Genomic DNA, 12181 nt, shown 5'->3' on the forward strand with positions numbered 1-12181 from the left:
TATTAGTATTGATGCTCAGTCAAAATGTAATTTCTCAATAAAAACTGTCTAACTTATAGAGAACCAGCAGTTACCTGCAAATGCAGAACTTCTGCTAATGGCATTTTCTTCAAGTGAGGAACAGTCAGAAGTTGGGATGGTGTTTGTCCAAAATAAGCAATCTGATCTTGTATGGCACGCTGTTGTACCTTTACTTGTCATGAACAAAGGACAATAATAAGCAATCTGATTTGTTTAGTATGATGCAACAAAAGAGGTTTACTGTAAGTATCTTGCAACAGGTATATTCATAGGAGTTAATTACATGGACTTCCCCCGAGAATAGTAGTAATTACACTTAAACTGTACTTGTTTCAGATATTACACCTAACTTCCTGGCACATCCCTTGTTTTGTTACTTTTTAGGGTATTATGTGTATCCTCTTTCCCTTGTCAAGCACTATATACCATGTTAAGGAAGAGAGAAACAAGAGAATGAAGAGATGTGATGAAATCCATTTGTCTCAACTACACAACTGAGAATATTATTCATACCAAAAGTATTAAATACAAGGATTTTACAGATGCCCTAATTACCATAATTACATAATATTATACAACATATAATTACCATATTTACATACTATGCAGATTTTTTAGGGATTGCATTTTACTCGAACAAATAATTGAGTTGAAAATAAGGAGATGTGAAGGAGACATACTGGGTCAGAGATTTTATCAAGATCCACTGTCCCTTCATAGGTAGTATAAAAGAAAACATTATTTGCTGTAACAGCTTCCTTGCCTCGTTGCTTATACCTGTGCAGACCAACTCACTTGTAAACAAGACGTAAATTATCAAGGAATTATTATAAATGGATATTTTAAAAGAATAGTTATAGATACAATGGGATAACAAACTTATGAAAAAGCAAACAAAAAAAATGAAAAGAAAACACGCAGCAGGCCAAAGCTTGCATCCACACATCAAACATGGGCCGAAATTAAAAAATAGTTAGAAGCCTACCCAAATATGAGGTCAATCCACTCATGCAAATGAGCAGATACGTACTCGCTCTCTAGAGCCTTCCGGTGCTTATGAATAAAATCAACAGGATTTTCAGCCCAAGCAGGAAGTTTTACAGTATCTGGTATGACAGAAGTAAGCTATTAACCATGATATGCATTTGTGAGTATACAATGACATCTTCATTAAAGAAAAAAAGCACTAATGCAAAAATATCAATGAATATACCAAGCTTTCCTCCCATTTGTGTTGTACCAAAATCAATTGAATTTTCATTTGTGAGGACCTCAGGTAGGTAAAATAGCTCAGGAACCTAAAAAGTGGAAATAAGAAACTGTGTAAGATAACAGTTTCAATAAAACCATGATAATCATTCAATATTAATTAAAGCAGTAATGCCTATGAAAGACACCCAGAGAGAAGCCCCTTAATGTACACAAGTATATAAACTAATTGTGTTGTAGAATTATATGCATACCAATTCCTTTACATCACTCATGTCCTCAAGAACTCCATTCCAAGTAGCAGAAATATCAGAAAACATTCGATCTGCATGGTCAAATTTTCCACCTTGCAGTTGGATTGCAAGGGTAGTGAACGGTTCGACCCTAACAAGATAATACAAAACCTGTCGAAGAAGATAATTAAAATTAGTTACTCCAGAATCAGCTACTAAAAAATCCATGTAAGAACAGCATTTACATACTGGACAATTACTTCTATTGCTGTTCTATTATGAAATAAAAGTGAAAAATAAGGCATCAGAAGACAGTGATTACAATACACACAAAAAGGAGGCTTGAATTCAAAAGACAAAAAAGAAACACCCAAGCAGAGAGCAAAATGTTGTAAATAGGAATATTTTAGGAGATAAAAACTTTAATGTTTATTTTTCCAAGTAGCTTAGATACTTGGTATAGCTAGGTTCAATGTATCATAGGAAGTAATGGTATCTTAATTGTTCTCTTGTACATTGTTTTAGCATTAATTATGTATGTAATACTCTTTAATAATAAATCCATTCTGCTGGGTGGATGATTCACTTAAGCATATATTCAAAAATATTGGTTTCTCTCTTCTAACATGGTATCAAAGCGTTCCCGATCTAAGGGGGGCTCTGCTTCCGCATAAAAATGTGTCTGTAGAAGGTTTGATTGGGCCATTGAAGCTGTCAGATGTTAAAAAATACAGCTGGACTTTTCAGCAACGTCTCAGGTGACTCATATTTTCCAACGACCTTTCTGGCCACCGTCAGATTTTTCTGGCAACTTTCCTTGCTATGGTTATATCTTGTGTAAATTCTTTTGGCATTAATTATCTTTGTAAGACTCTTGAAAATAAGTAAATCCATTTTGCTGGATGGAAGATTCACTCCAGCATAATCAGAAAATATTGGTTTCTCTCTTCTAACACAAAATATCAAGAAAACACAAGCTTAAAGATATTCTTTCATATATTGATTTAGTTCTTTGTTTTAGGGCCAATAAATGTATCCCTTAGACTTACTAGATCGAAACTGTTTATGATTATTTACTTCTGTAAAGTGTAATTCCACTTCAGTGTACGAGTACTTGGATTTTAATTGCTTAAATGTTAAGCATTCCTTATTGAAATTTTATCTGCATTGCACTAATTTGGTAAATGAAACTCAGTAAGCAAATAAGCCTAGGACCCAAACATCATTGAAAATACTAAAAGAGCATATGAGCTATAATGCTAACAAACTATTATGACCAATAAAGACACTAGAAATATATTAAAAAAAGGTGGGGCACAAACTGTTCCAGCACTTGAGTAGTGTGATCCATAATGGAATTTGGGGATGACTGGATCATCAAAGCTAGCATATCTCTCTTGAAATCTATTCAGACGATCAGGGTTGAGTGCACCAACAGGCTGCATCACATCAAAAGATTAATCATGAAAAAACAAATAAATTAATGCTTTTCCTTCAACTTATTAAAGCAATATTCAGTATATAACACCTTTGAAAGGTCTCGATATGAAGAAGGATTAGAAAGATCCAAGCTCTCTGAACTGTAATCAGAAAGAATCCAGGGGAAAACCGGATACTGCCAAAAATAGGTAATGATAATAAATGAAAATAATGAAGATAGGATTAAATAGATTAAGGAAATAAAGTAAATTACAAGAAGAGGGAGGAGGGGATTACCTGGGTAATATCATTATAACTACGCCCAGCCAGTGTATTGAGTTGCATTAGATATTCAAAATTGCTGATCTGTGCAAAGAAAGTACAGAACTCATGTAGTCATGTACATAGGTGATGAGTATCCAATTATAATACAAATTACTTTTTCTTAATGAACTTAAGGTTCTTACCTCCCACCTAGCCCAGCGTTCCATGAGTTGAATTCTCTTCAAAAGTTGTTCAGGCCTCTATAAAACAAGAAGGAACTTATTTAGATTCTTGAGCCACACCATGCAACCCAAAAGCTATACTAAAAATATATAAAACATCAACATAAATGTAAAATTGCAGTAAACATCAGCATAAATTGTATATATTTCATCCACGTTTGTTCATATATTAAGCCCAGATGAAGGCAAAATTATACAAAATCATAGAAAGGATATTACCTGAGTAGCCAAATATATATTGTTTAAATGGGGTGGTCGTGCTTGAACAATTGCGCGATATGCATTTCTTCGCCCTTCGCCATTCTGAAGAGGAAATTAGCAAGAAAAATGTTAGACATACTAAACCATTATTTAGCCTCCACCAAACAGCTTAGGCTTTTAGAAGAGCTGATCTTCAATATGGTATCAGAGCCTTCAAAACCGAGTAAGTAATCCTTTCCACTCCTTTCTTCAAAATTAAATTAAGTTTCAGCATCATGGTTCAATTGGCCAGTGCATTGTCCACAATTCAAGACCAAAAGGCTCTTGCAAGAAGAGCTATGTTAGAGAAACAAAACTATTCTTGAACTTCCATGTAAAAGCTTAAGCTTTTAAGAGAGCCCTAGACAAGGATTATTTTTTTTTATCAGCATCCTTGACAAGGATTATAAGTGTACAACATTTAACAGTCAACAAGAAATTAGGCTGTACTTTAGAGGATAAGAATAATCTCAAAAACAAAAATATTTTTTCTTGGGATTTAGCTCCTCTAAAATTAGGCTGTACTTTAGAGGATAAAGTAAAGTCATAACCAATGATTAGAAAATCAATTGCCGAGATTTCAATAATACATAGTTAATCAATGGTTACAACCGTAGTTTATCCTCTTAAGTACACTCCCTTACTTCAAAGGGACAAATCCTTTTTCTTGAAAAATAAAAGGAAAGAAATTGGTATATTTAAGAAGAAATACCCCAAAATCAAAGAAGAAGTTTGAACGGTCCACCATAAATAACTCCAGAGCACTTCTTCTAAGGAGGTATCTGTAACAGGAACTAACACTTATCAACCACTAAAGTCATATTTTAAAAAAGTACACTACAAACGAAAAATAAATTTCCATAATAATAAAAACTATGACAGAAAACTTCATGTAGCTAAGCAAAAAGGGAATAATGTGCTTCAGCCTTCAAGAGACAGAAGTATTCAATTCTTAGCAAACTACAATACCAATACTAACAATTAAAAACTTAAGCTAATCATGAATATTCCCTTATAGGCTCAGACAAATATCAAATAAATCAATGGCTAAGTGCACATTCAACATATGTTAGGAACCAAGAATGGAAAAGGGAAAGAAAAGAAAGGTTTTATTGAATTAAATGGAAAAAAAAGGAAAAAAGGAACCTACATCCGGTGGCCACCCTCTAATTAACCAATTGATATCCTAACTGCCTTAACTACCTAACTGCTAACAACCCACAATTCTTGAAATGACAACACTAATGCAACAGAATGAATAGATAACAATATGGTCTGTGAATCATCTCACCTCCGACTATAAATTTGATGAAGAGATGACATTAGCCAGCTGCGATCTTTTTCTTGTTTCCCTGTCTCAACACTGGAATCGGAACCATCCATTGTGGTACTGGTCTCACTGTTATCAACTATAAAATTTATCCTCCTATTGGTTACCTACAAAAAGAGAATAGTTCCTTACATGAGTGTTATTACCATACCTTAGAAAAGAAAACTGCTGAAATTATAGGATTTAGGCAAGGAAGGTGGAAATTAGAGTACAAAGACTGAAAATAACAGGATATGAAATTGATATGGTGTGTTGTGATTGTGAAACAAAATACTAATGGTTAAAAAGTCTTCTCACTTTTAGGAACAATTCAGGATCTCTTGCATTATGAGATTAAATCCTAAAATCCTTTTTGTAGTTTATTATTCCTCTAATCCCTTGTTTTGAGTTTTGGGTAGCTTATATTTAGAAAATTAAGGGTGTATTTGATTGTGTTTTTTTGTTTGGATTTTCAAAACTATCTTGTAAATTAGTTTACGGAACCTACTTTTGAGGTATATCGGAAAAAACCCAAGTCTCACGTCAGCTATAAATAAAGCCAAGTTAGAGTATATAAGTGAGGGGCAACCCTCACCCCTTGAACTAGCTTTTGCGGTTGAATTAGACTCAAACTCACATTTTAAAAATCTAAGATGGTATCAGAGCATATCCAACATTAATCCAAAGGGTCACCCACCATTGTTATCCCACACTAAGCTCAAGAAGTGTTGGGCGTGAGGGGGTGTATTTGGAAAAATCCAAGTCCCACATCGGTTATAAATAAAGCCATGTTAGAGTATATAAGTGAGGGACAACCCTCACCCCTTGAGCTAGCTTTTGGGGTTGATTTGACCCAAACTCACATTCTAAAAATCTAAGAAGGTGAAAAGATTTCAAACTTGGACATGGCTCACAAATCTGGACAAAGATTTCAAACTTCACTTTAACCAATGGTCAAGTCACATCCGAGAGGGATTTTTGTATTAGCTTTCAGTAGCTCTGAGTAGGAGTTGTAGCAGATATTAGATACCTTATCATGTAGCCATACTATGGTTCCTTTTCAAACTACATTAGTTTTATTTTGGAACCATGAGTATGGACCTAATCTTTGTACTTAGTACCTCTGGTACTTCTATCAATATATTAATAATTTTGCTAATAAAAAAAAAAAAGAAGGTGAAAAGAAAGAAATGGTATGTTTGATGTTTCATAATGCTGTTTTGAAAACAATTTTAAGAAAAAATATGCTGATAAATTTGTTCTAAAATTATGTTTTAAAAATAAATAAATTAAAAAACTTATTCGATACATCATTTTTCTTAACTTTTTTTATAATTTATTTATTCATGTGAAAGAATTTAAATACATTATTGTGAGATAATATGAATGAAATAGTGATATTTGTAAACTCCATAAAATTACAATTTGTGAACAAAACTCAACTTGTTAAGAAAAAGCATGCTCCAATACCCACCATTCCAGCATGTACCAAGACCACCTTATGGACGGTTTACTTTTAAAAAACATTGTTATCATTCCTATTTTTGCTTCTAATTACAAAAATTCCATTTTTCTTCACTTTTATTTCCAGTTTCTAAGAGGAAAGCTACAAATGAGACATGGAAAACTGTAAGAGAGCCATGATCTAATGCTTTTAAGATCTTGGAAGTTGGACAAAATAAAGAATATGAGATATATAAGCTTTCGAAAAATATGTAAAGGACATGACACGAATGATTATATACAAGGAGATAATAGTGACACCTATCAAGAAAAAATTACTGAAAAACAGTTAAGGAGGTTTGGACATGTGTAAAAAAAGCTGAAAGAGTATCTTGTATAGTTTTTACTTTTTAGCCATGTGAAAAGGGGTAGTGGGAGACCAAGAAATTCGTAAGAGGAAATTAAGAAAAGAGACCTCATGATAAAAAATATCCCAGAGAATTTGGTTTTTAGCCAAGTCCAATGGTGTTGTATGATCCATGCAGGCAACCTCATCTTGTGGATTGTTGTTTCCACTTTGTTTCCCACTTTCAAAGGTTTGTATAGGAACAATAAAAATGTTTTTTTTTTTTTTGGTTTTCACTGTTTATTGTACAATTCTTTGAAACCAGAGAACAAAGAAAAACAATGTGAATTAAAAGTAAAAATAAAAAACATTTTCTAAAACTACACAAGCCGTTGATTACTTCCATAGTTGATTCCCCTGCATTGTCATACCACAGTTTTGTGAATCCAAACACCCCAATTAAATGCTCAATTACCAAATTCACAATTGCAGGAAACCCAAATCTTCCAACACATCATTCACATAACCCAAATTCCCAACCCACCCCGTAATTTGAGCCAGAAGCAGAGCTGAGAGTAGAATGACAACAGCGCCAAGCATGTAAAGCCAGATTGTAATTAGAAAAAGAGGCAAGAGGAAAAGTCAGAACCTTTTTCTGTAAATGTTCAATATTACAGGAGTGCTATTTATGAACCATTTGTCCCCACTTGTTTTCTGTTTTTTGTTTATTTTGGGGATATAAAATGGAAAACAGAACCAAAACAGCTCATACATGTTCTCTAATTTCTGTTTTAAACACTGGAAAACAAAAATTGTTTTCAAAAATGATTTTCGCAAAACATGGTTATAAATTGTTTATCAAAAACAGTAATCAAACAGGTTCTAATGTTGTTTTTTCCCTTGTTTTGCTCCTAAGAGCACACCTCCTTGGCTGTATTTGATCTATTTATGCATTTGTTTGGAATTCTTTTCACTAACCCAATAGTCCTATTTATTCTAATACTAGATTCCTAATCTTAATTAAATATGAAAAAAAATCAACAAATAACTTGCAAAGAAGAGATAAAATTCCAAAGACAAGGTTACTCCCAAAATAAATTATCCTAACCTACCATGCATCATTCTCTACCTAAATGATATTCTAATAAACATCAGAAGTCATAATACAACTTTCTTGCAAAAAATATTAGTACAAAAATCTTCCAACATCTAATTTTTTTCCTTGTATACCCCATCCTCATTCACCTAGTTAAGCCCACAAAACGCATTTTCTAAGGGGCTATGAAATGCAATAAATATAGTACACAAAATCTACAATCCCACAAAAGCAATTTCATCAGGATCATTTCAGTATCAAGGGATGAATTCACATGTATAACTCAATGTATCTTTGACAAAATACCACATTAAATAAGGTCCATAAAACTTACTTGAAAGGTTCCCCGTATGACCTTAAGTGGTCGGACCATTGATGACGGTAGCTCAAGAACAATTCTTTCATCAAGTTCACTGGGTACATACCCAGGTGCAATGGCTGAAGAACTCTCGACAAGGTCATCATCACTTGCATGTTGAGTAGCACCGGATTCTAAAGCTTCCTGAACAGATCGATCAGCTGTTTCAGACAGTCTAGTCTGATTGTCTCCTTTATCATCAACATCACTGACCCTAGCATTCAAATTCTCAATTTCCACCTGTTCTTCATCTTCATTGGCCGTCTCCAATGAGATTGCTTCTGCCGACAAAATTGGAGTGCGCTGGTCATTTTTCTCCCCAGAATAGTCCTCATAATTGGCTGCAGAACCTAAATGGTCAGAGCCATGGTAATTCCTCCTCAAACATCTTCTCATCCTTGAAGAACTTTCCATTAAATCTAGCTTCCAGAAAACCTATAAAATTATAAAATATTTAGTTATTCAAATGAACTCAAATATTTTGCTATCTGATGTATTTTTAGTTTTTTTTTACTAGAAAAGGGAGTACAAGCAGGCCAGATAATGCATCCTCCAATTAAGGCATAACAAGAAAAAGAGAATAGAAAAAAGCAAAGCATAAGATTAAAGAAGCAATCCAATCCTTTGCAAAACCAAAGGCCCCCATATAAATGTCAGGCACACAACACAAAAAGGCTGAAATTTGTTTTCAGATTTTCTGATTTTGTCACAGAAATAGACAGCAAGAAACACAATACACATCTCCTTAGAGTCACTTTCTCATTATATCTCAAAAATAGAATTTATGGTAGAAACGGATGAGATGCTACAAAGAATGTGAGTTTGGTAATGACAATGTGAAGAAGAGTATCACAACATACACAAGGTGAACTGTATAAATGATCTGCAAAAGGCCCAAAAAGACTTCTCATTTCTATTAACTGGTGAATAAGTTTGCGCCATGCACGGACTCCAGTACTGATTCGATGCCGAGCAATTACATCTACATAAGCACGCCTGTCAATCTGGCAAACAAGAAATATTTATCATGCGGTTTCTCAATAATCTAAACTCCATAGAAACAATTAGAAAACAAACCTCAGACCGTTGCATATTCCTTGCTAGGGCAAAACTGGCAACAAGAACAGCGATATATTTATAAGAAAAGGCATTAAAGTCTTTCCCATATACCGCCTTTGTATCAACGGGGTGCAAACATTCCATCCAGGCAACTCCCATTGCTTCAGAAATATTCCATCTCTTAACCCGCTCCATATCACTAGCATTCCTCCGCTGTGCAGATGTGGCCATTGCAACAGCACTAAGACCTCTTCCAGAACCAATTTTTGCAAATCTCTCAAGATCACGAGCAGCTGCCAAAGCAGCAGCTTTTGCAGAAGCTTTGTCCTTTGGAAGGGGTGATGTTTTATTAGGGACTTCTGAAGGTTTTTGAAAGCTTGAAAACGTAGTGAGTTTAGTCTGTTTTCGTTCCATCAATGAAGTATCACGCCTAAGATGGGAAGTTGTTGCAGGAGCACGGTTTTCACCACCTGAAGTACCAGCTGCGACCATAGCCAATGCCATTGAAGCAGGTGGAGATGCAAAAGCAGCAGCCCAGGCTGGAGATATCATAGCATGGGCGGCCTGAAAGAAATATCAGTTAACAGAAGTAGCATAACGGAACAGAAAATAAAAATGACTATGCTGATACAATGAACTAGGACAACCCATTCCCATTAGAATATAAATACTTTTAGAAACACTATTCATTCAAGTCAAATTACATATTTGCCCACATTCTCTTGTTATTTATCAAGCTAAATTACATTGTTCATCAATACAATCACATGAATCTCTTCTTTCACTATTCATTGAATTCATACTATAAATATTTCCAACCTCTAGTTTGCTTAATTTTCGTTCATACAATTTTTTTTTAATGTTATACACTTTGTACAATCACATATTCACAAAAGCAAACCATATTAATTGTTTATATATATCACAAGACGTGAGATATATAATAATATAATTTTTATTATTAAAAATAAGATAAAGATTATACAATTAAAGAACAAGAATACTGATGTTTTAAATTGTCGAAGGATTCAAGTTATATGAACTATCTGACAAACACTAAATACATAATATTTTATATAATCAATAATGTAAATTGATGCCAAATATTTTTAAGAAAACCAAAAATACCAATTTTCATGTGATTGTAAGTATATATATATATATATATATATATATATATATATATATATATATATATATATATATATGAAATTTAACATACAAATCATAAAATGAATATTTAATAATTTTATCTTTATATAAACAACTTATAAATTGGTAAATAGCCTATCCATGCATTGCACAGGGTACCAAACAAGTCACAAGCACATTATGTTTCATGCACATGCGAAGTGAAGTACCTCAATTGGCAAGGAATCAGCAGCTAATGCACGATCATCTGCAATAAGAGGATTTGAACCATCAGCAGTAGCAAGCTCATGAATGCCAGCCAAAAGGGGACGCCACCTCCTTAATACAGCAACAAATGGTGGTAAAATAGCTTCAAGGTACTGTTTACGAAGAGGTTTTTGATCTCTGCTAACAGCATGGTATACCTGACCAGATGTTGTACAATGGTAACTACAATGGTTGTGCACAGAAAGACAAATGACACAAGTTGTGCACTACAAAGTAAGAACGAAAATGGACAAGCTGATAACACGAACCTCGGAATAAAGCACGCAACATGCTACCAAAACTCTTTGCCTCTTAGAATCAGAAATTGGCATGTTGAGAACAGGTGAGAGAACACTGTTCAAATTACAAATAATAAATAAACAAAACAAGATTAACCCTTCTTCAATACCATCAGTCAGACTGTTACAAATTGGAACTGTTCAAATGAGGCAAATAGAAAAAGAAAATTATGCTACTAATAACTTTTCTATAACCTTGTCTTAATAAGAGATTTATTCTATACTCCCGAGGGTAGCAAATGAAGGAAGTTGATACATATTTGTTATAAAAGAAAAAATTCGTTAAGGCAGACAGAACAAAATTGCAAGGAATTTGCAGGGTTAGGGATACTCTGTAATAGATTTATTCGCAGTTGGCAACTGAACCGATATAAGTTGTGGTTGCACTCTTCTCTAACCCTACTCTATATTGTTCTATTTGATTGTATGTTTGATTTGCTGCGATTTTATTCTGATTTTTTTTTGAAAGGCAAAAGATATGATATATATTATTCATAATAAACACAACAGCACCAGAGGTACTGCTGGTGATTTGTACATAGGTGCAACACACAAAAAACAGCCCCCCTCCAATACAAACTGAGAAATCAGCTATAACCCCACCACATATGCTAGATATATGTGACCGAAATTATCCAAAATATTCCACAATGTTGGATGACCAATAGTTGAAGGAAGTACAAAATTTTTTGTCTCTGGACTTTAACCATGACCACATAAGGAATAATGCATCTTCCATCACTTTTGGAGGTTCAAATCTCTTGCCTTGGAATATCATAGAATTCCTATGCTGCCATATTGAACTTGTTAATGCAATCCACCATCGACGCCATCGAATTTGATTTTTCCCAGCTCCAAAGCCATCACAGAATTGAACATAATGAGTTGCTGGAGAGGCTGCAAGGGGTCCAACCATCCGACTCCATCTCATGGATTCCCACCATAAACCATTAGTGAATTTGCAGTTGAAAAACAGATGACCAGCCTCCTCTTGATGGGATCTACATAAAGGGCAAGTATGATCTTGAATGGATACATTTCTTTTTAGAAGATTGTGTCTAGTGGGTAGTCTGTTTTTGATAATTCTCCAAGAAAAAACCGCTGCTCTTGGGGGTATGTTAAGCCTCCAAATTGTCTTGTAGATATTGGCCTGAGGGAGATTTCTGTTGACAGTGATTAGCAGTCTGTAGGCTGACCTAGTTGAGTATAGACCCCAAGGATCAGCTGTCCACCTCAAGGTGTCCT

General features: G+C 34.2%; 1 protein-coding gene across 2 annotated transcripts in view; it reads right to left on the minus strand.

Annotated features, from left to right (window-relative positions):
* LOC100782030 (BEACH domain-containing protein C2) overlaps positions 1–12181 on the minus strand; it is a 64012-nt gene that overhangs the window by 3923 nt on the left and 47908 nt on the right. Inside the window, exons 12-28 of one of the 2 annotated variants that reach the window (XM_006602697.4) lie at positions 10907–10991; positions 10601–10795; positions 9258–9803; positions 9041–9184; positions 8157–8615; positions 4920–5065; positions 4341–4410; positions 3608–3691; positions 3350–3406; positions 3180–3248; positions 2992–3078; positions 2786–2902; positions 1485–1634; positions 1235–1319; positions 1007–1127; positions 702–798; positions 75–188 (exon numbers count right to left, since the gene is read on the minus strand). In XM_006602697.4, the coding sequence (XP_006602760.2) occupies positions 75–188; positions 702–798; positions 1007–1127; positions 1235–1319; positions 1485–1634; positions 2786–2902; positions 2992–3078; positions 3180–3248; positions 3350–3406; positions 3608–3691; positions 4341–4410; positions 4920–5065; positions 8157–8615; positions 9041–9184; positions 9258–9803; positions 10601–10795; positions 10907–10991 (2626 nt within the window). Of the gene's footprint in view, positions 1–74; positions 194–701; positions 799–1006; positions 1128–1234; positions 1320–1484; positions 1635–2785; positions 2903–2991; positions 3079–3179; positions 3249–3349; positions 3407–3607; positions 3692–4340; positions 4411–4919; positions 5066–8156; positions 8616–9040; positions 9185–9257; positions 9804–10600; positions 10796–10906; positions 10992–12181 lie in introns of those variants that run through there. The other variant, XM_014770738.3, reaches the window with a different exon arrangement.

Source organism: Glycine max, chromosome 18, assembly GCF_000004515.6.
Source record: "Glycine max cultivar Williams 82 chromosome 18, Glycine_max_v4.0, whole genome shotgun sequence".
Classification (NCBI taxonomy): Eukaryota; Viridiplantae; Streptophyta; class Magnoliopsida; order Fabales; family Fabaceae; genus Glycine; species Glycine max.